Source organism: Coloeus monedula, assembly GCF_965178545.1.
Source record: "Coloeus monedula genome assembly, chromosome: 12".
In the NCBI taxonomy this organism is placed as follows: Eukaryota; Metazoa; Chordata; class Aves; order Passeriformes; family Corvidae; genus Coloeus; species Coloeus monedula.
This window is the reverse complement of record NC_138792.1, coordinates 11341142-11368490: the sequence shown is the minus strand read 5'-3', so window position 1 is coordinate 11368490 and position 27349 is coordinate 11341142. Positions and strand designations below refer to the sequence as shown.

The window sequence follows — 27349 nt, the reverse complement described above, 5'->3', positions numbered from 1 at the left end:
TCAATGCAAATTTTACTAACTTTTTAAAACTAATCTTAAAGATGCTTGTAAAACAGGAAGGTTGCTAAAATGTAAAATAGAACTGGTAAATGTTTACAAAAGTCACACAATTTTATTTAACTTTGGCAAAGTAATAAAAGGGTACATATGAGTCACAAACTTGACATTCTCATAAGAAATGAAAAATACAGTGCAGAATGTTGTAGTTACATTAAATGCTTAGTTTTACTCAAGCAGAACGAAAAAGGTAATTCAACAGAAAATACCACCAGTAATTTTTTAAATGTGAAAATGTACTTGTCCTTTTATAGTGAATTTAAAGCAGCAATGTAATTTTTGCTTAAATATTCCTTAGAAAAAAAAGAGAATTCGGGTAATTTCCTAAGGTTAGTATTTTTCAACTCAAAACCAATGACACAATTTTCTCCTAATTGTTTCTCTGCCACTAGGTTATGTTCTCTTCAGGATGTTCAGTCCTGTCCTGTGGTGTCCCCTAGTCCTTCTAGCCCTATTTAGTTGACAGGCACAAATGGTACAGTGTTTGTCAGAAGTGGGACAGGACTGTTAGCTTTTATTTCAAAGATACAGCAATAAAATGTTTTCTGATGCTAAATTAACGTGCCCTTCTGATTCTAGTTTTGTGGGGAGTTTTGTCAAGATAAGTACTGTTGGTTTTGAAATTGCCCATGATCTCTTTATCAAGATTTAATTCAATAAAATGTAATATAAAATGGAGGATGCCCCAGTATATAAATTTATTTCCAGTATGCAAATTCATAGGAGCTGCACTTCAACATTCTATAGTAAAACAAAATGCCACCAGGATATGTTCTACATACACTACTGCTTTAAATCCCATGAGTTGCATTCCTTTCTCCAGCTGTTTATTTTCCCTTCTTACTGGAGAAAAGTCATGCTTGCTTCTGGATAAGGTGTCATCCTTTAATGAACTAATATACTGATTAGTATTTGACAGTGGAAATGATAAAGTTAACACATAGTCTAGCCTAAAGGCTTTGCAAATGCATAGGATTAAAAACAGCATTATAAAGTGTGGGTGTACTTTGAAAAGTAAGATCAGAGACTTCAGTGTTTGTTTTCCATGTTGACAGCATTTTAATTTTCTTTATAGATTAAAAGTAGATGCCACAGTTTAAAATCCAACTGTACTTTGCCCCAGCACACCAGCATGTATTCCATTTTGATTCTGAAAGCCAGATAGAAGTTTTAGGTACCTTTTTGTCTGCATCAGTTGCAAGTAAAGGTAGGCAACTGAGGATTAGGGTCAACAACTGATGCCAAGGAAACTGTATCTTTAGGAAATAAGGAGAAAAATGTCAATGTTGTTTTTATCCCTGAAATAAGCAGTTGAGAACATTCAGGTTGAGCAGCTCAGATCCAAACACTGTCATCTGAAATCACTTCTTGGAGTAGAACCACACTTTAGAGGTCAGTGTGTCACATATCAAAGCTGACCTTTTGTTATGCAGGATGCATGCAAAATCTGCTGGAATCTAGATCAATCAGCACAGTCATCAGCTGAAGATTAAATGAAAGTCACAACAGTAATTGCAAATTCCTCAGTTTCATCCTATATTACAGGGTGTTGAATTTCATCCGTGTGAGACTTACATCTTGGAGAACTAGCAGTGGATATTCCTTATGTGCAGCCCATAATACAACTACTAAAACAGTGCTTATTCAGGGTGCTGATTCAGTCCATTAAAAAAGTTAAAAGTACAAGCTTAAAAAGAAATTCCTAACCAAAGAAAAAGTAAACAAACAAACAAATAAATAACATTTTCACTGCACTGTTTCAGTGACTTGTAGACAGTTCCTGATGCTCTTTATAGGAATACAAGGACAGTTTAGGCAGTGCAACCACCCAAACTGTTTGACTTCAGCATTACTTACACAGAATTCAGAGAGAGACTACTCAATTTCATCTTTTATCTTAAGAAGCAACCTGAAATAAAAACAGCTTTCCCCCCCTCAAAAAAGCAATATTCTGATTATTTTGCTACACATACATGAGACTATCCTATGATGTTATCCTTTTCAATAGGGCTACATTTTGAGGCACTCTCATAGTTCCCCCCAAATTTTTTCCAGCGTGTTGGGCCAACTAGTGATGTGAGCTACGTCCTGTGTCCTCCCACCCAAAATCCCAGCAGCTGGAGCCCAAAGGCCAAACAAAACCAGTGTCAAGTCATGCTGTCTGCAAGCACCCTCACCTCAAACAGATTGATAATCTCTAGCAACTATTGATCTTGGCTGCCCTTACTTCAGCTTGGCACAAGATGGAGTAAGGCAGACCAGAATATGTCATCTGTGTTGGATCACTTTATTAAAAATCAAGGACTACATGAAGCAATGAGGGTGAAATTTAGGTCACCTGCTACTCACTGACTCATTACAACATCAGAAGTCTGTCCTCTTTGTCACAGACCATCGTTAAACTTCTGAAATAAGTCTCGCAAGAAAGGACAGTCCAGTCTAATATTTCTATTTGCACTTATCTTCTGTATTCTCCTGCTCCCTCCCACAGTAAAATATAAATACAAAATGTTCACAATTATTTCAATGGCAAATTTTTTTTTTCTTCTTTCCCACATTCTTTATGGTGTGTAAGGTGGTGGCTTTTCAAAAGGTGGGAAATACGGCGGTGAATAACGAGGCGGCGCATTAGAGGCCCACATATAGCTGGGAGATGGGGACAAGGACTGGGGGTCATCGGAGAGGCCAGAAGGAGTGGAGGCTGGAAACACGCTGGAATGCTGCAGGGAGACAGCAAAGGCTGTAATGTAACCACTTCCTAATGGAAATGACTTTATCAAAATGACATTTCATTACCAAATGTTTCAAAGTTAACATTTCAAGGTTCACCTCTGCGAATCATGTACATACAAATAGCACTTCAGATAACTTGTTGCATTTAAGGCAAGCACAGCCTGTAAGTAACAGTGTTGCAAAATGAGGCTCCTTAGATCCAAAATTGAAGACATTTAAAAAAAATTCTCATCACTTCTGTGTGCCTGCTGCATTTCACAAAGACTGAATAACTGAAAACTGATGAGTTTCTCTCAAATCTTGGGTTTCACACACCAGCCAGCAGCAAAAATGAACGGGCTGCTCCAAAAACCAGACAACTGGGTCTGCCATTTTAGGCTTGTGTGTAAAAGCCAGGTTTTTGCAAGGTCCCAGACTTCCCTAGGAATTCTGGTGTGTTGTTTTTCTCTTGTGAAAAATGTGTGGAATGAGTGGGAAGCATTCTTGCACCAGAGGGAGTGCATCCTTTGGAAGGGATTTGAGAGGTAAGGCTGGGCTTGCTCCGTGTGCTGTAGGATGGCACGGGAGAGGGGTCAGGGTGGTACAGTCACTGCTTGGAGTAGAGTAGGGCTCAAGGCAAGAGAGTCTCCACAGCCACAGGTTCAGCTAATGCTCCCATGCAGGCCCCAAGTTCCCTGGAAGATATGCAAGGCTCAGATTTGGAATTTCATTTGAAAGAGGGATTTGGCTATATTAAATTTAGATTACTTGAATTTATGCCCAGCTTTTGTGCCAGCTTTTGTGCCAGCTCCTAAGCCAACACCTGTGCTCACAGCAGTGAGACACAGAGACTTTGATCCGTCCGGCTGAGCTCTAAGTGTTAGCAGAGCCCAGCAGTACTTCCAGTTAAAAAGCAGGGAAGTCACTCCTGCTGAGCTCTCTGCAGGTACTGGGGCTGCTACACTGACAAACCCTGGGTCAGACAGTGCTTAGAACCGCCGAAAAAAGGACTTTGCAGCAGATCTGGGTTTGGCATGCACTGAAGTGGGCATTTTTGTAACTGCAGGAAGTTACACAACACCAGTGACTGTCCCAGGTTTCATTAATCTCAAAAATGAGTAAAAAAATCTGTATAAATACACCCTAGAAGTTCTGACATAAGTGTTCAATTATATTTAGGAGCCCTGACAACAGTATTGTCTAGTGGCACTAGCAGCAGACCCAGGAAAGTTTAGATTCATGTTACCTCTAATGTATGGCTCACATGAGGGACGTGGTGTCTATCACAGAGCACACCCCTTAGTTGATGTCCAAGTTCTTAAACTCTTGTTAATAAAAAAAAAGTCTCCAGTCCTGGTGGTTGTGCAATGTGTTCATTAACATCACCCCTGTGCTAACATTCACCTGACAGAAGAGCTGAGGAGGAAATGTCCTCATCTGCTTCAACAAGTGAACGCTGATGTTGACAGCAAGGTTCACATGAAATCACCATTTCCAACAGCAGAGCTCTGTAGCTCAAAGAGGAAGGAATGCATTACAGCAGAGGTGATATTTGCAGGGACCCCTCTTAGGCCAGCTGAAGCATGTGGAAAATAACCACAAAAAAATAGCTTTTCAGGCATCATGTGTCTTCAAGAGCTCAAATAGCTTGTTTCCAAAAGCTCATCTATTTCTCTCAGACACAGTAGCTGGCCTAATAAAATCTAGGACCTGAACACCTGGCTTTGCCTCTCTCCTCAGAACACTGCAGTGCCAGAGGCAGTGCCTATTTTTAATATGATCTCTACTAGCAAGTGATGGGAAGGCAGGCAGGCAGCAGGTCCTCTTGCCTTCACTTCAAGGACAGCTTTCAGGAACATACTGCCTTAGTAAGAGAGAGTACTGCCAAGGACCAGTGCCTAGGAGGAAAAATGTGGTATTTTCTGCAGGAACAAGAAAATTAAACTGTGCGAATGACAGGAAGACAAGCCCCCAGAGTCCTCTAGACTGGCTGGATTTAATGTTGCTGCTAAACAAGAAAACAACCTGTAATGTTGCCCACCTGAAAGTCATAAGCGGAGTATGGAGGCAGGTGAGGAGTGCTGTGGTAGTAGGAGTTGTAAGATGTCACTTGTGGCCTGGAGTAGTAGGTCACTGAAGGGTGTGCATTTTCAACTGTGCAGTTCAGTGTAGGGAGGGAAGGAGTCTATCAAAACAAAAAGAAGAGTGTATGAGGCTGCAAATGCAGTCATGGAAAGCTGACAGCTGAATGAAAGCAGAAATGATTTAAAGGAGCACTGTGTGTCTTTAGACTTCAACTCTTTTGAATTAGCAACTGGCAATCCAGTTCCCTCTCAGGCAGCAGCTAAGTTCCAAGGTAATTTCATTTCACAGCCACTTATTGTTTCCTCTCAGATTCCATAGAACAAGCTGGCAATAACCCAGTGCACACCAGTACTCACACAAAACAGATTTACATCTTCACAAGTAGAAGAAATTATTCAATAATTCCAATTACTCTGTTATTTGGTGCATGTTGTGAATTGCTGTTCATTTCTATACATTTTTGCAGAGGTTTACAGGCTCTCTGCTGTGGATCAAATCTCAAAGGGCTATGATGCACAGTTGGGAATGTGTCTCCTGTTTTATTTGTGAAGATATTGGTGAGTCTGAAAAGAGTTCAGAGTTCTGAAATAAGATACCCTTAGTGCAGGGCCCAAGATTTCTTTGTAAGAAAAACATATAGCCAGGACAACAAATGCTCTTTTCTGTGTGTCTCTTTTTTGTATTATTCCAAATGAGTCACAGGAGACTGAAAAAGGCCCAAATGTATCTGTTGAACATTCAGTTCTACCCATTCATTTGTGCCATTTAGAACAAAACTGTATGGAAGGTAACAGGCAGCCTGGTTAAGTGAGGGGTATTTCAAAGCTCACATTGTTAGAACAGCATTTTCTTAATTATCTGAAGTTTGGTTTTGATCCCCAGCTCATCCTCTCAGGTTCTGCACCATGAAGAAATTAGATGGAGAGTTTCAGCCTAACACAGCTGCTTAAACAGTCTGTAAAGCTCGGACTGCTACTATAAAATCAACAATTAATGAGCAACCACCATACATTTCCTTGTAGAATGTGAACGTTATGAAAAGGAAGATCAATTTTCAAGAAAGAGCTTATTTTTAATCATTCTGGCATTGCCAATGCCTCTGTGAAGGTTCCTTTTGAAAATACAATCTTCCAATCCTGTTAATCTTTTCTAACTGTGCTCAGCTGATGACAACAAGATCAGAAAAGTGAATCACTTCCACTTTTTCATTTTCGTTATTTCTTGCCCTTCTTTCCACCCTGATTGAAGTAATGCATAGATCATTCGCATTGAAATACCAATAGTTCTAATGATTATTTTTAAAGGCAATTTACCTGATTTGTTTTCTTTAATGCATAGAGAAATTGATATCCTCTTACCATGTCTTTAAAGCCTCCAAGTATTGCTGCTGTAATGATCCCTAGGAATAGCCCGACTATGTTCAGAATTGTTGCCGACCAGAGCAAGTGGTAAAGGTGGATAATGTCCTGGCAGCTGCTGACATCAATGTATTCATAGTAACCTCCAGAAATCTCTACTCTGCTAGATTAGGAAAAAAACAACAGTAATGATAAAAAAAATGCACTACATATCATAAAACCTAAGCAGTTTTTACTGCTGGACAGTAAAATGCATTCTGCAATTCAGTGATAACCTGGACCTTACTACTGAGGGAGTGGGGATAAAGCCTCCTAGATTCCATGCTTGTGGCATCCAAGATCTCCCTGCACGAAGGGCTTGCTGTGTTCTGAAACAAACGACTTTGTGTCTGAACCTGCCAGTTATTTCTTTCATCTGAAATCTCCACAGAGGTCCTGGAGGCTTACCAAGGACAAACCGGTCTTGGAATTACTCTGGGACATCAGTCTGTGCCGGAGGATCAGCAGCTGCCCCCAGGCAGTGCTGGCTGCTCCTCACAGCCACAGAGCAGCCGGGTGGGATGGGCACAGGACAGCACAGCTCCTGCCTGGCTCCGCAGTGTACAGCCACAAAGCAGGTCCAGCTCCATGCCCCGCTCCAGCTGCCGGCCCCTCACAGCTCTACAGCGGCCTGGGCTGCCTGGAACCCTGGCACCTCGTCTTTCTGCTCACATTTTGAACCTTTTCCACATGCAGAAAAGAGACAGAGAAAACTCGGTCAAATCTGGTTAGGTCATTATTTTGTAAAAGGAAAAGCAACTCCTGCAACATGTGGGCTGAAGTCTTGCAGCAGAATTCTCCAGGAATGACTTCTCTCTGACTGCTGGGTGGGGAACAGGCTGGCCTTCAGCACAACTTACCAGATGTAGTGGCCTATAGCAAATACCCCTTCAGAAAACATATTTATCAGGGACAAACAGTACCAAGAGCTTATGAATGACTTAGCTCATACACAGGGTTAGGCTCAAAGTGCATGAGAGCTTTGAGGAAAGCAGGAAGAAGCAGCTCATATTTAAGGTCAAGAAGCAGGAGATCCAGGTTCAGCTCCCCAGCAGACTCCACAAGGCCTGCAGGAAACTGCCCCCTTTCACAAGAGTCACCCTTCTTTGCTCATTACTCAATTTCACCTTCTTTACCCTTTTATTCCCACATTTCATTTTAGCAGGCTACTGCAGGAGACATTGCAACGAGAAGATGGGGATTTCAAGCAGAATCGAGGCAGAGCATAACCACAGGTTACAAAAACCTGTTCGTTGGCTGGCACGACCTCTGGGTAACCTGAGCTCTCACTGTGACCCTCTAACAATAAAACGTGTATGTACTGTTTGTAAGTGCTCGTTCCTATGGAGATGTGTGAGAGCACAGCTCTCTCAGTGACCCTTGGTGCACCATAGAGAACATCCCACATAGTTCAGAATGTCCTTATCAACGGGAAGGGGCTTGCCCCATGCTGCCAAAGCCAGGGTTCCCAGCATCAGGAGGAACACAAGATTGCTGTCACTTTTTCCATGATTTCCATCCTTTACATGTGCAGTAACCAGTCTTGAGTGTCCATGCCTCTTTTACTGAGATACCACAAGAACCAGCACCTCCTCAGTGCAGGATGTTTTCGTGGTACTAAGCAAGATTAAAATAGCAACAACTGATATCTTTTATCAGAGAGGAGAAAATGGGTCAGGGGCAGGTCCCAGAACCAGGACTGGGGAAAAAAAAACCCAAAAAACCAACAAAAGCAGAAGAAAAATTAGTACAGAAAAGTTTCAAGCTTTTGTATTCCAATCAGTTCTCTGTGTCCTGCTCTCTTCAGCTAGTAAAAAGGGACTATGTTCTGTGAACTGCTCAAGGAAACCATGAGCTTCACCCCTCTGTCACACACACAAAGTCCTACAGAGACCAGGGATCACACTTTCCAGCACAGGGAAACACCCACCCTCTCCCAACAGCAGCTTTCCTCAGCCACAGTCAGTGATTTAAGTGGGGGCCAGCCCAACTAAGTACTGTGAGAAACGCTAAGCCTGAAACAGCCCTAGGCAAGAGCCAGCAGTAAAAAAATCAATTTATTAATTGCTTGCTGACACACATTGGACACTCCACAAGGTATAAGCAGTGCATGCTGTAAATTAAGCTGGCTTAGGCACAGTAGCCAGATCTCAGTGGTGTGATCACTCTGCAGTGGTTCTCGGTTAGTAACCACCTGACTCACTGCACAGTGCTGGTTCACCTTCCAAGCCTGTGTGACCATGAAAGACATTCACTGGGCAGAGAGGACACTGGTTTATGAACACACAGATGGCACCAGCCTGTGAACTCTCCTCCCTGTCAGCAGGGTGGGGAATGGAATGGTGGTAAGGTGAGGAAGAACAGTGTCCCAGTTTTTTGCATCTTCAATATTCTAAAAGAAAAAAAAATAAAAACAACCAGTGGCAACAGAGGAGGAAGGTGTTAAGACAAGCAACACTCAATAGGTGGAAAACCTGAGGAGGACACCAAGCATGAAAGTAATGGAAACTCCTGTGCTCTTCATTTTTCCAGCTGGGCTGGCCCAGAGCATGCTCACCCATAGCTGGGATAGCCTTGCTGCACTTCACACCCACCTTTACTTGGTTAGCTTTTGTCTGGGACTCCTTGTTCCCAACAAACACAGCTTAAGGTGCCTTCCCACAACAACTGTCATTAACCAATACTATCCTGCAAACAAGCTGCAAACTATTGCACACGAGCATGACCACTGCTCGCCCTTCCCATGGCCAGGAGTGGCATTTTTGGCTTACTTCCCACAGTTGTACAGGTCACAGCAGAAGCAGGTATTGGTTTTTATTTTCGGTGTGCAGGGGACACGGCGCTGTGGGTGACAGACCGCCTGTGTGAATACAGAAAAAAATTACATAAAGCACAGAATGACACTGTTATAAATATATATTATAATATTGGCTTCTCGCAAAGTATAAAGGTAGATATTATATAATGTTAGAAATGCTTTTTGCTGTGTGGATGTAGTTTTCTCTCGTTTTAGCAAGAATGTTAGCAAGTGTGAGCAAGTAAGAGAACCTCCAAGCGAGCAGAGGATGAGGCCCGAGGAGCTGCTGATCAACACTTTGTCCAGAGAACAAAAGGGCCCAAAGGCTGCTCTGCCCGGAGAACGGGCGGCCAGGAGAGCCCAGAGCCGCTATCACCGCTCTGCCCGGGGGGCAAAGAGGCCAAAGCTGCAATCAGCCCTGACTGTCTGGAGAATTAAGAGATCCACCCTACCATCGACTCTTACCTAGCGGGCCCAACCCCAAGAATCAAAAGAAATAAAACCACAAGGCAGAAGAATACGCATGCTCTAAAAAGGAGGAACCAAGGAGTGGCCATGCAGAACAGCTCCAGGAAAAGTTTTAATATGAATAGAGAACAGACAGTAAAAATGGTATAAAAAGGACTCACCTCGAGCATCAGGTGTGCTCTTGGCAGAGCACCAAGGCACCCGGCCGTTATCCCTTTGCTTTATTTTATGTGTCTCTTATTGTCTTTATATTAAACCCTTTAAATTCTCACAGGAGAGTGAACCTCGTTTTTCACAGACACAATCCCCAAACACAGTTTCTGCTGCTGTTTGGCCTGCTCTACATGTAGATTTCTCAGTGACCTCCACATTAGCCTCAGGCAGATTGTTCTTTCCTTATCTTGCTCCTACAAAGTCCTCCATTACTGGAACAGAGATGGACTAGTCTAGAACAGACCAGTGTTTCCTTTCACTGTGGGGAACTCACAGACAAGCACATGCCTGCAGAGGAAGGAGGTTTTGCAACTCTCACAAGCAGCCAGGGCATTGCTGAACTAATGCACCTCATTCCATAGCAAGAGAGAGCAGAGAGTTGTCAATAGCATGATCCAAACTGAGTCAAGATTCCCACAGTGGTGCAGAACTGACCAAAGTGGTTAATTGTCTGCCTGTGGGTGGTAACACATATGGAAAGTCTTTGGCCTGAAAAGAGAGTGGACCACATCCATGCTCCTGTGCAGTACCTTGCACCCTCAAGCAGGCATTCTAATTTGGTATATAGTGGTTATTCAAAACTACCTAGGGACTTGTGAGGAAAGCTCTGAGAGCCAATCAGTGCTCAGCAAAGGCAGACAAAGACGTCCATACACACTATCAGTATGTGGTAGGATCATCCATCCCCAAGAGGCTTCTCTTTGGAGAAGACAATAAGAGAGGTGCAGAGGCTGGTACTTGTTGCTCATGTACACAGAAATTACCACTGTCTGAAATCTTAACCCACCACCCTGCTCCTATAATGAATGCACAGCTGAAGGTCTAGAGAAACTGGTGAATTTTCCTGTCCTAGGTCCCCTTCTCTCCATCTGTTCCTTCACTAATGAGGCAGTACATGGAGGAACTCACCTCCCAAGTCCTGTTCCACTCAGCATCCTGTTCCCACCCCAGACCCAGCCTCCCACCCCCTCTTCACTTTGCAGACCTCTGGGATACTGGAGCAGCCGCCTGGCAGCAGGTTCCTCCACCTGCACCAAGAAGCTGGTCCCTTCAGAGGACACAGCAGAACCTGCTCTCACCTCGGGTGGGGTCGTACTCTTGGAGTAGTACTGACATCGCCCTGCGTACAGCGGCCTCAGATCCTGCCAGAGAAAAAGCACCAGGCTTAGCCCTGCAGCAAAGCCAAAATCACCCAAAGGGTCTGGGGAAACGGACCAGGCTTTAGAGAGACCCTTATGTCACACCAGCACCTCAATACAGCAACGGCTCTGCAGCCCCCACCCCAGCCCCCTGAGCCCTGGGTGATGTTTAAGCCTGGTTCTTGGAGGCATGAAATTGTTACAGCCAGCATTGGAGGTGCAATCTCTTAAGCTGGGCTCTTTGGATGATGGTGGCTATCCTGAACTGAAGGATTTATTCCTCATCCTGTGAGACACATCCCAGATCTGCCTGACCTGTTTCTGAGGGCTCTTCTTGCTGAATCTTAGCAATTTTTCGTTAATTGTTGGCAAATTTGTCTTTGCTGTGCTCTTCTGTGTCTTGTGGGAAAGCTCTGGAGGATCATAAACGTTCCAGCCTGCAAATATGCATTAATGCCTCCCTTTGGGGCAGCTTGATCTCCAAGGCAAAACCTCAGGGAAAGCAATGCCAGAGGTGTATCCACATCTGTAAGCCCTTCCCAGGAGCAGCCAGACTGGCTCTCCAGGTGTCTGATCCAAAGCTCGGGGTGGCACGGCAGTGGCAGCAGCTGGCACCAGGAAGAATGCTATGTGCTGGTGTGGCAGAAGCACATCTCCAGCAAGCTGATGACATTTTTGGACAGTCAGGTGGTAAAGTGAGGCCAAAAGCCCATCTGTTCACCAAGAAGCAGAAACCAAAGCCTTTGTCATCACAACTGCTCAGCTCTGGTTGCCTCAGACACGCAGGCACCCCAGGAGCCAGCCGGGAGGAGTTGCCAGCTCATGCCACAACCCAACCCATGAGGTCACACCCTTGCAAAAGGGGTCAGAGATGGCCCAGACTTGCTGGTTTTGTCCAGACAGATGGACGGACACCCATCACACAACTGAGCAGAGCTGATCTTTGCTCTGTCAGCATATCCTGTCATCCAGCCACCTTTCCACCTCTGGAATACTCAGGGGCAGGAAAGAAGAGCCAGCTTCACAAGGAGCATAACTAGTCAGCTGACACAGGGAGTTTCCATTTCATGGGTAATTCTGACCTTCTGAAATTCCTTTCTGTTCTGATAAAAATGAACTGTAAATCTATCTTTTTAATCCATTTTTGCCAAAAATTTCAAAAAAAGTCATCAAACTGCAGAGTTGGAGGACAAAAAATCTGGTTTCAGTTAGAAATTTCAATCAAAAAGCTGAAATGGAATTGTGTCTTTTTATTTCTATACTAATAACTAAAGCTTCTGCACATCCCACTGTACTAGTGATTGGTCATGACAGCAGTAGCTCATAATTTTTTTAAGTCACCAAATGGAAACAGAACCTACTGCAAATGTTTCCTGTTTTTACTGTAATGCTGCAGTGAGCTTTGTATCAAATTGCTTCATTCTACTACAGCATCCAGTGATTCACTCTGCATTAAGAACTACCTCTGCCTACATTTAAAACAAAATAGACATTACTGCTCATATTTTGTCCCTTGGCAATAGTTGTAATTCACATTACATCTTAAGTGTTCTGATACTCAGTAAACACATAGAGCCAAAAAAAAAACCCCAAAGCAAAGCTTTAAGATCTTAGTGCTTTTCGCTAATTTTAAAATATTTTTTAAAAAATGATAACATTTTTCTAAAGCTTATGATTAAAAGAAGCATTCAGCACATGATATATATTTACAGGGTTTGATGCGGCCTGATACAGGACTGCAGACACCATCACTTGTTTTCTTAGAGTAAAAGCATTGCAGGACCTTTGTTTTCCTGGAAGCACTTACTATGTGTCTGGCAGCAAAGACACCGTCTACTATGGCACAGCAGAATGCAGCGATGACACCAAAGCTGATGAAGACGATCGATGCAACCAGCTGAGAAAGGAAAACAAAGCAAAATATCATCTGCCTCTCCACAACCAAGTGATTAGTGTCCTCTCCACAAGGATACGTAAACCACAGTCAAAAAGCCCTCAAGCGATCAATGACCCGAATGTTTGCCCAGGCTGCACAGACTGGTCTCGCTGAAGGCAGTGGGGCTGTGTGTCCGCTCTGGCAGAGTGGCAGGAGTAGGAGCATTGTGCCAGACTGGTTCTCTGGGGACTTGATACAGTAATGCAGGTTTTTCCATGACTCCAATAGGCTAAACTTGGGCTGAGAATACACCTCCTCTTCTGGCTGCTGCTGTCTGTAACTCTCCCCTGGAGAGAAAGGAGAGAATTTCTTCTCTCCTCACCCCAGAGTGCTGTGGCGAGCTGCTCCTGTGGACACTTACTGAGCTGTGAGGATGCAGGAGACTGCAGTATGTGAACCTCTCTGCTGGGACTGCGTCTTCAGGGAACAACACTTGGATGTAGGCACAAGCACAAAGTCATGAAACTAGAAGGCAGGTGACCAGCCGATGCCATCGATGCTGTACACCCTCACGGCAGCCTGGCTGGGCTCCTCGGTGCCAGGCTGTGGCAAGCACAGTCCATCCAGCCTCCCACTGGCTTGGGGGAGCTGCAAGGAGAGAAATTTCCCTCCACCTGCAGCTTGAGAAGGGCAGTCAGACAGGTGTGATCCTCTTCTACTGGCCCCATCCTGCCCACTCTTAAAATTAGGGTGAAAGCATTCAGCAGGTGAACCAGAAATAATCTCTGATCCAGGTATGAGAAACAGTGTCTATTCCCACTATGCCACTTCAAACACCACCTCTGCCAAAGAGCCAGTGCTGACACAGCCCCTCTCACACCTGAACTCAGCTCAGCTGCTGCCAGTGGGCTCCTGACCAGCTCCTCACACACAGAGCTCCCAACACTGATCCCAGTCTCCTTGGCCAAAGCACACTGGAGATATCAGCACAGCTGCAGAGGGAGGGCAAGTGCAGCATTCAGACAGACACATTGACAAAAGGCAGCTTGGGGAACCGCTTTCAATATTAATTCAAATATACTGACATACATTATTTCAGTATGTTTACAGTGTTTCAGTGTAAAGAACTGGAAGCTCCCTGGTGGTTTTCCAACTCTGGTGATCACAACCTTCAAGTGTCAGTTGCTGGCAGCTGTTAAAAACTGTTTCTCCACAAGTACAAAGGTGACTCTGGTCATGGGGGAGCTGTGAGCAGTAGTAAAAATCACTACAGCACAAATACAAAACGAACAGTTAGCCCAGCCAGCACTGACAGGTGTCTCAGTTCTCCTGACATGGGGATGTTTGTTTTAAAGATCCAGGTACTAAGTTTGCTTGAAAACCTTGGTTCCTGCCACTGCACAAGGCTCCAGTTTTCAGAAATACAAGCCAAACCCCTTGACAAATACAATCCAGAAGGATCCTATGTGTGTTTTTAAAGTACCTGAGGAATTTTAGGTTAATCACACTGGTGTTATCTACATCTCTCTAAGCGAAAACAGACTTTGTTCCAGTAACCTCCATGTACAGACCAGATCAGCTTGAACAATGACTGGAGATGCCAGAGGGCTCACCTGGGACAGTGGAAATGGCCTCTGTACAATTGCTTACTTAAAAATGAGAGAAAATAAAATGGATTTCTAGATGAGGCAAGTATTCAAGGCATAGACATTAAACCTGCAGCAGCAAAGACAGCAGGCTGTGAAATGATCCCAGTGACCACATGAACATGTTATGATCACAACAAGCTGTTACTGGAATGTTAGATGCTGCACCACAAAGTACTTGCAGATGGCAGCAGGTTACAAGTTTTCCTGGACCAGATCCTACACTGACCCTGTTTCTGTCAGCTGTAAACTCCTGCATTTCTTCCCCACTCAGCCCCACCCTTTCCATGTCTGGGTCCCAACTCACACTATCCATTACAAAATCACACTGTCTCACTACCAAACCAGCGAAACCACACAAGGGGAGAAAAGCCCAGTCTTGGTGAAAGAAATAGGGTTTATGGGTTAGGTAATTTTGTAGCAAGTTTAGTTTTTCTCAGTACTGTCCTTTGTTTCATACAACGTGAAAGAGGATATTCTCCCTAAATAGCATGAGCCTTAGAGATGGGAAGTAAGCCAAACACTAAATATATACAATTAGGGAATTTGTCGGTCATCTCTGCTTGCAGATAGGAGCTGCTAATATGGTGGTTTAAAATAAACACAAGGTTAATGATACTTTCCTAACAGCCCTACCAAAAAATAAGTATCTGATGCTAGAAATGGGTTTGCTCACTTTATTTACATAGTTTTCTCCCTCTCAGATGTAGAAAGAAAAGCCTGGAAACCAAACACTGAGAATTTATGATAGAGAAAAAAAATCAAACACCAAATAGAAACATACAAGTTAATTTTAAAAATCCCAGTTTTCAACTTGCCAACAAGATTTTTGATTTGGCGTTGATAATACTGTTACTTTAGCAAGCAGAAGTCCCTCTCTAGAGCTGTGTGATATTATTGATTGACCTTCACTCACGTAACTCCAGATGAAGTCACTCACACTGAGTAGCATTCGGACAACAAAAGACAAACTGGGTTTGGATAGCGCAGGAGTGTCCTGGGCTGAAGGTCCCTTTAGGTGATGTACAGCCCCACATGGGCTGTGAAGCTGCTGGTTCTTACTTTTCCATGGCATAAATGACTGTCATAAAGGCATGTAAACTGCTGACTCCTCACCTGGAAGCTGCTGAGTGGGCAGCAGGGTGTGTGCCAGAGCTTGCCTGCAGTGTGGGCAGCATTGCTGGGGAGCACGGCTGGGCAGCTGGCTCTCCCTGTGGGCACAAAAGCTCTCCCTTCCCTTGTAGAGGCACAGCGTGGAAGTCAATACACTTGGGTTGGAAAAACCAGAGAGGTCTGCTCCTCTCTGAGAGGGGAAGTGAGAAGTGCTCCTTCAGGTTAGCTCTCCCCATCAGCCACACCAGCTCGTTCTACTCTTCACACTCCCCAGTCACGTTACGGACAGAAAAATGCACAAGAACACAGCTGCACAAGTTGCTTTTGGCTTTTTCTGCCCTCAGCCACACAACAAGCCACACCAAGGCTGCCTTTTAGCAAACTAGGATACAGGGGAAGTTCAGAGAAGATGAAAAAAATAAATCCTCCACAGCCAGCAGTATTACAGAAACATGCGATGGACAAAGCTGCCACTGTAAAGCGCTCCTGGGTAAGGAGGACAGGTGACTAAAGCACAGGGACAATAAGTGACAGCTACTGCATGTCCTCTCTGCGGTCAGAGTGGAGACACGCTCGCTGCCAGCCCAGGCAACAGTGATGCAATCCCTGCAAAGCTGGGTCATGGCTGTTTTTTAGGACACAAAATGATAGAGAGATGAAAAGAATTAGCACAGGCTACCCAGAGCTCTTCAGAATAATCAAGCAAGTCAGAGCCACATTGTCACTTGTGGGCACTCCTGTGAAGAGTCTAGGACTGGCACAATATGGTCATCGCTCAACCAGACACTGACATGCTGCTAATATATGATGAGCACGAGGCTGAAACCCTGCTAGGACAGAAAGAACGGGATATGTTGCTTTTGCAGAGCCAGGGTGAAAACTACAAAAAATATCCACTGGGAAACTCACCTCCCCTGCACCCTGTCTGACCGTGGGAAAGGCAAATGTCATCTCTTGAAGCATCTGCCTCACCTTCTCCTCCTGCTCTGCAGGGAGCATGCTATTTGCAAAGCAAAGGCAGCACAAAGGCAGACTCTGGATTTGGACAGGCAAGAATTTCTCCCATTTGCCTTTGCAGAACCTGCCTTAGCCTTGGTCAGGAGTGCACACTGCTAATCTGATCCCTGAGCCCCTCCATCCCTGCCAAAGCAGGCAGCAGCCCAGCGGGACAGGCTGCAGGGACAGCACGACCTCCCTCAGCCCTCTGCAACCTCTCACGAGCAAGGCTGGAGGGATCTCGCTGCCAGAGCTTGGGACAACCACCGGTGAGGGGGATTGCAGCTGCTCTCCTGAGTGAGCCAACTGGAGGCAGGAGGCAGAGTGCCCACTGGGTGCTGCTCCTAGGCTGCCAGAAACCATCTCCAGTTCTCAAGAGGTATGCAACACTACCCTGGAAGAGTTAGGAAAACCTAAAATAATACTCTTTATACACAATATTTGAGTTACTGTCGTTTTTTTAGAGAAGTTTTTATGAAGAACTTACCATTTGCCTTTTGTTTTCTATCAAGTTTGATCCGATTATTCCAAGGAACGACCCAAAACCAAGCTGAAAAACAATGTATTGTTAGCATTTAGATCAGGATGATACCCAACATATTTTACAAACAGATAGAACACAATTAAATCCAGAAGCAGCAAAAGAATATTCTGCTGATGTGTGAGCAACTCTTTCTTCAGCAAGAAATCAGTGGAGTCTCTCGCTAGCAGGAACTATCAGGTGTATCCCACATATGACACTAAAAGCGTGTGTAGAAACCAAAAGGATGAGTTCTGAATTCCATCCCACCCAGTGATGTTGAAAAATGGCTGGTGGATGAGGATATGCATTGCTGTCTTGGAACAACCCTACAAACACTCAGGAGCCTCCAGATGCAAACCTAGCAGGACTACAGCACTAAAACCTCCAGGACCAGGTTTCTGTGATCTCACTGAGAATGTGAGCAACCACCTCAGTTTTCAACTCAGAGAGTTTCTCAATGTGAAGTATGAAATAAGGGAGATTTATACTTTGGAAGATTTAGCCATTTTCTGTCTTCTCTTACTCCTCCCTCATCTCCAGGGGTGAGGATGCATCAACCAGGGTGTTCTACCAGAAGAGTTCACACTGGCCTGGCCAACAGAATAAGCTACCACAGCAAAAGCATCTTTTCTTGCTGCTGTAACTGACAACACTCATTTCAGCTCAGTGAAGTCATCCAGGAGAGCAATTTCCCACCTCCTTCCTCCACAGCCTCAAGCTACACTATGAAAAAGTTTCTAAGACAGAGCACACTTCAGCCAGGACAGAAACAGGGACTTCAAGCAGGAACCATGGACTAAGAGGGGAGATCCAAAACCAGTATTGTGTCACACTGAGAAAGGTCTTTGGTTGCTGTAGAGCATATCCAACCCCACTTCCATGGGTTGGCAAAATGAGAAATGCTGGAAAAGTCCTACAGTTGGATCTGTCATATTAAGGAGGTGCAAATCCAGGCAACAGGCCAGGGGCCAGTGAAGATCCGTGTGAGAATGCCCAATAACTGGCCAACTGCCCAGGAAGAAGAACAAGGCATGAGACAAGCTGTAGTGACTCAAAAATGAGTCAACTAACCTGGAATCGATACTTCAAGATCCAGAAAGAGAAAACAAAGGTTTAATGAATCCAGTACTAACAGGCAGAGGCATGTGCAGAGATTAGCAGATGCAAATATGATGTAAACTTGGGCTTCAATCTTCCCTTGCCCTGCTTAAGCCCAGCAACCCTTGGTGCAGTGCTGCACGCAGGGAGGGCATCTGGCTCAAACAGCAGGGATTAAAGTGCAGCAGCTGATCAGGCTGCTGCTTCGCAACTGCCTGGCTTGCACTCCAAGCTCATGGAGACCACTGTCCCCACGTCAGGGACAAACTGCCATGGTGGGAAGCAAAGCAATGAAGCCAGGGGCTGCTTACCACTGAGGTGGCAGACAGGCAGGGCAGAGACCCAGGGCACTGCCCCACACTGACCTGCCAGTACTTCTGGGCTTATTATTTTGCTCAGCTTGAGCAAGCAACACCCCCACCTTCCTACAGTAACTGGAGATTTATAGTTCAAGCCCGAGCAAAAGATTTGGAAGGTCCAGGGATTAACAGTGATTTGGATCCAGGCGTAATTTTCAGTCTGGTGATATTTAGCAGAAGGAACCTATGTGGCAACACATACCTAAGGCAAATAGTCAAGAAAAATGTTTTGTGTCCTTTGAGCTTTAAGGGAAATATCCACATGGTGTTTCAGAGCAGCCTCAAACCAAAAGGTGAAATGCTTTAGATAATTTAAGATAATTCAAAAAGAAGAAATTAGAGCAAGTCTGTACATCCAGCAGGTGAAGACCAAACAAATTGGTGAATTCTCATTAACAGGAATTCTCATCGCACTAATGGAAAAACTACTCATTCTTCTATGGATGGGACAAAGAGATCTTAGTAATGTTCCTCAGTTGCATCATTTATTTGCTGGTGGATGTTTTTATTTGCTCCCCTGGGATGTCTGTCTGAAAGGAGGACAGGACACAAAGTGAATGTGCTTTTCCAGAGTAAAGGCCCAAGCCAACGTCCTTGGCAAGAAGAGGTGTGCCAGTGAAAGCCTAAGAAAGGTCAGTCATTTACACAGATTCTGGCAGCTGTTATAACTTGGAGACAATACACGTATCTCCCAGTCTCACTTCCACAGGGGTACTTGTCTTCTGCACCTGACCATTACTCTTGTCTGCTGAACATCACTGTTTTAGTCTGGGCTTCCCTGTCCCAGGTCAGTCATCCAGCCACAGGTGAGGACATTTCCCATGGAGACACAGCTAAGGTGTTCACTGATGTAGTTGCAAAGGAGTGGGTGGTCATGGAGAAGGGTGAAGGCAGCCTGGCTACAGGATGTCATGGAACCCTCTGCTTCAGCCTCTCAGTTTTATCAATAAGGAACTGAGCTGCTTGGGGAAAAAAAAAACCTCAAACCTTCAAAAAAACCAACCAAACAAAATCCTACTGATGTGTGGAAGGTCTCCAGTGCCCAGTTCTGTCCTTCCTTGGAAGCAGAGGCCTGGGAAAATAATTCCCTGCATTGAAGCATACATCTTTGCATGCTTCCTCCTCGCACAAGAGGTGTTTGCCCAAGAAACACAAGCTGAAGGAGGAAGGAAGGGTGGTTTAGGTATGGCAGTGATAAGACATCTGATGTCTGAGCTCAAGAAGAATTTGGACAATGCTCTCAAGCACATGGTGTGATTCTTGGGGTTGTCCTGGAATTGGACTTGAAGATTCTGATGAATGTGTTCCAACTTGGAATATCCTCTAATTTTATGATTCTATGTTCCATAAGATGATTCCAGCCATGAAACTGGTCCACACACAGAGAAGTCACCCAGCATACAAAGAGATTTCTGGCTCTATCTGCTTGAGAACAATCACCAAATACTCATTCACTGCAGCCAGCCCTTTTTCCCCAGTAAAGGGAGAAATCCCAGCTTGTTATGAAACATCAGCTATTTTAAGCACCTTCTGAAGCATCCAGCAGCACACTGAAATGTTTTCCTGTGCTGCGAGACAGGTGAGGTCATCACATATTTCTACAGAGCAGATTAATTAACCTAGATGGGGAATTTGGTGACAAACACAAAATGCCTGGGTGCCTCTGAATAAAGTAGCTTAACGCCCTTCCCAAGTCCAGGAATTCATTAATTCCTTGAGTAGACTAAGTCTTAAAAAAGCATAAGTGATGCTGACGTTCCCGGACCATAAATAGCTTGGGAGATGTCAAGAGGATGTGAACAGCAGACTCTGCCCATTTGCATCAGTCTGCAGGACCTGCTCTGAAGCACGAGGTTCAATTCAGGCTGGCACAGTGCAGGGTAAGTGTGGAGAGTCCGAAGCCAGCCTGTCACCTTTCTCAACACCTTCCTTCTATACTTCTCTTTAAAAAAGATCAGGCCTAAATGCAGGAGATACTAGGACAAGCCAGAAAACCTAAACCAAAGAGTCCCAACAATGTTCCACACTCTAATGGCTGTAAAGGGACTTTCTTCAGCCATAGAAGAACTTGGGCACAGAAAAGTATAAAGCTCCCTGAGATCAGCAACACACGGCAAATAAATCAAACAGCAATAAGGCAAGAACAAGTTTCCACCTTGTTATCTGGAATGGTTTCAAGCCTCCAAATTCAAGGCTCCAAACCAAATGTGCAGCATTCTACAGCTGTTACACCAGGAGCCTCTAGCTGGGGCTACTGGCTGCATTTACTCTACTGAGACACCCAATTTGATTGCAGTTCAGTGCTTCTTTTTCAGCATGTCTTAGACATGCACAGGAACAGAGCAGGACTTGCTTTCCAGCTCGTGTTAGACCTCTGCTCATGCTGGGAGGGTCGTGATGCACTTGCCGCTCATGCTTCTATAGGAGAGTATACATCTAATGGCAGGGAGGCTGGACACCAGTGGTCTTCTCTAAATTAAACCATCTGAAGCTACAAGGTTGTTCTTTCCCATTTTCAGCTGCTGATAAAAAAAGAAGAAATGGATGTGCTTGTGGCTTTGATGTACATGCTCCCCTGGCAAGCTGCCACAGCTCCTCATCCAGGGACTCCAATTTGCTAAACACTCTGCAAGTGAACTTTATGACCACAAGTTCATGTTACCAGTATTTCAAGACCTGGTCTCTCAACTGCTTTTGGCAGTATGGTCCTTCTTTGCCTTACTTCTGCCTGGGCTTAGTGTGATCTATATAAACAAAGAAATTATAAAGTTGCTTCGACTGACATAAAATCTATTTATCTGTCTCACCACTAGCTCAAAAGCATATCTTTACCTAAGCTCAGAGGAAGCTGCCATTTGGATGGGATTTCTGCATGGGAATGTGCAGCAGGTGCAAAATAATAAAACAAATAAATCAAATGGTAATGAAGTAGCTGAGCAAAATATTCAGGACAAGATCACCCTTTATAACATTTTCAGCATTACAAGGGACTTTGCACGCAATACGTTTTCTAGACCTACCTAGGAGTTCTATACTTACAATAACCCCTGGGTAATAACCTCCAACAGTCACATTTTGGGTTCTTGTTGTAGCAGCTAGGCCCACCGTTAGAATTAATACTGACACAATGAGGAGAGTCACAGTTACGTAGAGGGAATTTCTTTTTCTTCTATTGAACGACCCTAAAAACACACACACACAACAGAATTTGCTGATTCCATCTGGGGAGAGTCACAGCACCACAAATTTCTCCTCCCACCACCGAAAACACCATGGTGAATTTCCTTTCTTCTGACTTGAGAATATTTTTGGGTTTGGCTGTCACTTTTCACCTTCACTAACATGCTTTATCAAGCGTTACTAGGGCATCTGAATCCAGTGTCACTTATCATTGCTCTGACGTAGATGAAGAGAGCCTTAAGAACTGCAACTCTGCAAAGCTCATTTAGATACATTGGAGTCTCCCCGCCCCTCTGGCCTGGGGCAATTGAGCTAATGAAAAAATATTCACATTAGACATTTATATACTCTCTGATCTGCCTACTTACATCAAGCTAAATAACCCCACTGCATGCTGCTTGTTTTGAGGGGGGAAATTTGACTGTAATCATAAGGCATCCACAGTTTTCCATACAAATGAGACATCACCAGTAACAGCCACTTCTCCCTCTCCTGTAGTATCATCCTCTACTTTCAGCAAGGACCAGGTATTTTTAGACGCTTGAATAATGAATTTGGGGATTAGTAAAACTCATCTACAGCTGCCTGATGATGAGGGTTTTTTTTTTCTTTTCTATATTTATGAGTCTCCAAAATGAGCATAAACATAAAAGAGTGATTCCACCAGCCAGGAGGAAGGCTGGCTGCAACACTACACTTAGCAACATCTTTAGGGGTGTGTGTGGTCTGCATGTGCTTTGCCATCTTTGTATCACTTTGTGGAACAATCCTTTTGATCACATTTCATATATTATGTAGATACAACACAGCACCTGCTATCCTGCTGGTAGGATAATGGACTATAGGGACCCCTGCCACACTCCCTGTGGGCTGCTGGGGCCACTGTGAATCCCATTCCCACAGCCTGGGGCTCTCCAACAGGACCTGGGAGCAGGTAAGGATATTCTCACCTCAGAGGCTCCCAGCACTTCTCTGGGTGTTTCAGAGAAGGGCAGGAACATGTCCCAAGGGCAAGGAGGAGCTTTTATCTTTGCTGAGTGTATTCCCTAAAGCAAACCACCTTGGGAATCCCCAGTTGTTCAGGGGCTCCCTATGCACAGCGAGATAAAACACCTGCAGAAAGGCCATGAGGGAAGACTTGGTCAAGCCAAAAACAACCTCCTTGTCCAAATTCTCCAGAAAGAGGAGCACACCAGACCCTGCTGGGCAGCTTTCTGTCCCAAAGATGCACGCCCCAGGTGCCCAGAGGCCCTTCTGTAGGGTCTGTGTATATATGCGGAGCAGATAAAGAGAACCTTTCACTCCAATAGCTACACTGATGCAGCCATACCAACTGACACACGCTGCTGCAAAGATCCCCCTTCCTCCACATGGACAGCTCTCCACAGGGAAAAGCACAGCAGCTCCCCACTGCTCCTCCACACCCACTCCAGCCTGACCCAGAAGCTGTGCTGCTGGCAGGAGTGCTCTCTCTCCCTGCTCTGGGCTGGCACGGCTGCCATGGGCATGGGGCTGGATTTACCCACAGCAACCAGATAAGCTTGAAATCACAGACAAGGGCTTAACTTGGGGCTTAAATGCCCAACAGAAGGAGATCATAAAATCACAGAAGGGTAAGGTTGAAAAGACCACTGGAGGTCATCTAGTCCAACCTCCCTGCCCTACATGAAGGGCAAGAGAGGTTTATAAAAAAAAGCACTATCCTTTCTGACTGACTTTCTGTCTCTGGAAGGAAAGCTCTTCACCCACAAACCTTCTGCTCATGTTCCAGAGCTCAGGTCTGACTGCACCACTGGGACATTACTGGCCCTAAGAGCAACAAGCCTGACAATTGGTTAGTCCTCAGCTGGAAAAAATAGCTAGAGAGTTGCTAATTAAAAAAAAAAAAAATTAAATAACTGATAGAGAACCCCAAGATTCAGGCTGGATATTTTATCAGTGATCCTCAGTCTTTCAAGCCATGTTTTACAGGCTGGAGATAAAGGTACCTGACTGTTTGCTGCAGGTCGCATTTGGGGTTATTCTCCTAAATCTACCAATAAGTTAGCAATATAATATCTAGTCTTCTAAATCATTCAAAAATCATTAAGATATGAAGCCATTCTGTATGTGTTGCCTCACAAATACTATCATTGTATAACCATTTAAATGCAAGTGTCCCATAAATGTCTTAAAAAATCCATAGCAGTGGGACCAAAACTGGATAAAATTTGCCACTTCTTACATAGTTTAGTTCTGAAAGGAGAGAAAGGATGAATCCATCTTGCTTCCACGGAATTACCAAACTTCCAATTACTGCTACAGTTTGGCTGGCAAATGAGCAGAGGGTAAATAAGCCCAGCCATGTGCTCCTTACACAGCTGCCAGTGTACACGGTCAGGCTGTGGGGGTGCAGATGTTTGCAGGGCATGGCGGGGTGGGTGCTGTGGGCACACAAGGATAGCACTTACACACCCAAACCAGGGTTCCTGCACTGCCATCACAAATGCTGCAAAAAGTTACCATGAAGACCACTCTAAAGAAAGCATCTTGAAACGCCATTGATAGATGCTGTATTTGTTTCAGCACCATCATGTTTTTCACTCTTAATTTCTATGTTGTTTCCCAGTTCAGGACTGGCACACATCAACATTCAATAGAGAAGAGAAACAAGGTTTAGACTGGAAAATTTCTCAAAGCTTTTCAATATTTGTCATAAGATTAAAAAAAAATTTAGTAGTTTTTATTTCAAGTACTGACAAAACCAGCCATAATCTTCTAACTTGATATTGAAGAGAGATGTGAAACTGAAGAGATAATGTGACTACCTTCACTTCAGCTCTGTATTGGGATATTAATTACATTTTTTCCTTCTCTGAAAACACTTTGCAATGCGGTGGAAAATGTGGTTTTGTACTTCTGTAAGGATGACTGCAGCTGCTTCAGCATACATGGACTCATACCCAGTATCTTTGTAATAGCTGCTGAAGGGCTGCTCTGACAAAATTCACTCCCTCAACATTAATTTCTGCTGAAAGTATTCCCCATCAGATCATGTTCCTGAGCTTGGTATAGCTCTATGCACAGAAGATGAGGTACGTACGGCAGCTTTGCTATCTCTGCTTTTAAGAGACAGTAGTAGCCTTTTCTCTGTGATTTATCCCAAACAGATACCCCAAAACCTGCAGTGCTTACCACAACATAAGTAGACAAGGTGATCCAAAACACTGTGCTTAACTCTGTTAGGGAGCTGTAAAGAAATTAATGCCATCCATAGCCTGGCTATTGCTTTTGCTAAAATGGCACTCCAAATGGGCGCTGGTTTTAGAATGATCATTTTTCTTTTAAGCATCAGAAACATCCTCTTGTTATAGTTGCCCTATATAAGCCACTCTAAAGACAAGGCTGTAGCAGGTTTTTCCAGATTACTTTAAAAGTTTGCAATAATGCGTATCTTTGAACTGCCCTTGATTCACTTTTTTTTTTTTTTTTTTTCCCCCGATTATTAGAAGAAAATGGACAAGATGGCACAGAAACAGGACTGACTTCTCCATTTTGTTCTTTGGGGGAAAAGCTAGAAGCAAAGACTAGGCACAGAGTAGCTCAAGGAAGAAGCCAGCTCTAACTTTTAACCCGGGAGAACCGGGGGCAGATAGCACCGAGCCTCTCTCTTCCCAGCCCCTCTCCTTTCGTCCCATTTTTCTGCTGAAAACGCGTCACCGTGCGAGCTGTGACCCCACGTCTCCGACTGCGGGCCCGGCAGCGCACGGGCGGGGGGCTGCGGGGCTCACGCCCGGCTGCGGCGGTGGAAGGGAGGGGAAATCGCGATTAGGTACGAGGGGTCCCCGACCTCACTGGGGGATGCGGGAGGGCAGCGGCCGCGCTCCTCCCCGCTCCAAAGGATGCTGCCGCCGCCGCGGGGCCGCAGCCGCCTCCGCCCGGGATGAGCCGCCCGCGGGCGTCCCCCCGCAGCGGTCCCGTGTGCTGCGGGAACACAAGGCCGAACCCGCGCTCGGCCGGCGGCGGGGCGGGCGGGGAGAACGGCGGGGGCGGCCCGGCCGCCGCAGCCCCAGCGGGGTCCCCGGGACCCAGCGCCCCGCACGGCCCCGCGGCGCGTCCCCCGGGCCGGCGGGATCCCCCCCGGTCCGGCACTCACCCACGGAGTCGGGCAGGGCCACGCCGGCCGGGCGCTGCTGAGTCAGGGACTGCCGCATGCTGCCGCCGCTCCCGCCGCAGCCCGCCGGGCCACGGCGGCGGCACAGCCCCGGCACCGGCCCCGCCGCGCCTGCGCCTCCGCTCCGCTCCGCCCGCGGCTGCCCCGGCTCCGCGGGAGGGAGCGGCGATGTGCAGCTCTGTCCGAAGTGGCTGTTTGGCGCCGGGGCCATCTCGCTGGAACCAGCGCAGAGGCCTTTCCCCAAGGGGGCTTGGGGAGGGGGGGACGGAGCTTCCGCCCCGTCTCCAGAGAGGACAGAGCTCCTGTCCCGCCTCTGCGAGGTCTCGGCGCACTCACCGGCAGCTCGGCCAGAGGGGTTCCCCTCCTCTCTCCCCATATTTCTCCATCCCTTTGCCTTCAGCAGCTCCCACCCTCCTCCAGTCCAGCTGCTCCAGGACATTCTGTCCTTCGCCAAAATCTCCCTGGCACCTCTCTGTTGCCCCGTTCTCCCCATCTCCCTCCTCCCTGAGGTGCAGGTGACAGTCCCGGGCAGCCACCCCGTCACGGCCACCGGCCCAGTGTTTTATTTCTCAGCGCTCTGAGATCTCCGCTCCGGTGGCAATGCCTGTTGCTGCCTGTGCCCTGTTCCATGGAGACAGCAATCTCCGTGTCCATGGCCAAGGAGCAAGAACAGGCCCTCAACCTCTGTTTTCCTCATCCTGTCTGCAAAATGGGAATAAAAGCATCTTCCCAGAAGGCTTCGTAATTGCTTGTAAATCACTCTAATGCTCTCGGCTGAGAGATGCTAAGTACAAATCATGTAATTATTTCAAGCATATTTTATCAAGTTAAAAGAAACTAATCCTATCTCTGCTTTTAAAACCCCACACTTCTACTGTATAAGAGCCTAATGACCAGCTTCTCCCAGGAGAAAAGGGGAAGTGTACACCGACAGCAATGCAAGAGGCAAGTTACAAATGCCCAGATCAGTTAATGACAAAGAACACATCACCTCCAGAGAAAAAAGCAGTTATTTACCACGGATGAACTAGAGGAGCCCTGAGCTCACTGCCTGTGACAGAGGGGCTGACACTGGTCCCCTCCTGCTCAGTTGCCCCCACCCTGTGCTAGTGATGGAGGAGACAGGTCTCAGCTCCCTCCTCCGTCCCGTGCCAGAGCTGGGCTGTGCAGCAGCACAGGGCACATGTGCTCCCGAGGAGGTGTTGGTGCCCTACAATTGCCCATGCCATGTTAAATCCCTGTATCCCATCCCAGCTCCCGAGCTTCTGCAAGACATCCCTTGCCCCACGGCGCCAGCCTGGCCCGGTGATCCAGCTGTGGGCACAGCTGCCGGCGTGCCCTCCTGCCGGCGGGCTGGCTGCGGGCAGGCACCGGCACCGGCACCGAGCAGCAGGCGAGCGGCAGCCCCGGCCAACTCTGAGCAGCCCGGAGCAGCTGCCAGACCTCTTTGTTTCCCGCTGTGCCCATTTATTAGCACAGCCGGTGAGCGGCTTTCAGCCATGCTCTGGAGAGGAAAGGGAGGAATGGTGCTTTGTCG

At 45.9% G+C, this 27349-nt stretch overlaps 1 protein-coding gene across 2 annotated transcripts; it reads right to left on the bottom strand.

Moving 5' to 3' along the window:
- Positions 1–92: 92 nt before the first annotated feature.
- TMEM255A (transmembrane protein 255A) lies at positions 93–25902 on the bottom strand. Of its 2 annotated transcripts, none has more exons than XM_082289480.1 (9): positions 25795–25902; positions 21519–21661; positions 16987–17049; positions 12676–12765; positions 10809–10871; positions 9023–9111; positions 6213–6375; positions 4811–4954; positions 93–2777 (listed from the first exon to the last, which is right to left on the bottom strand). In XM_082289480.1, the coding sequence occupies exons 1-9, from the start codon at positions 25850–25852 to the stop codon at positions 2619–2621; spliced, it is 972 nt and encodes a 323-aa protein (XP_082145606.1). In that variant the 5' UTR covers positions 25853–25902; the 3' UTR covers positions 93–2618. The 2 variants fall into 2 exon arrangements, with proteins under 2 accessions (XP_082145606.1, XP_082145607.1); XM_082289481.1 differs by having other exon boundaries at positions 6213–6372.
- Between the last annotated feature and the right edge of the window lie 1447 nt (positions 25903–27349).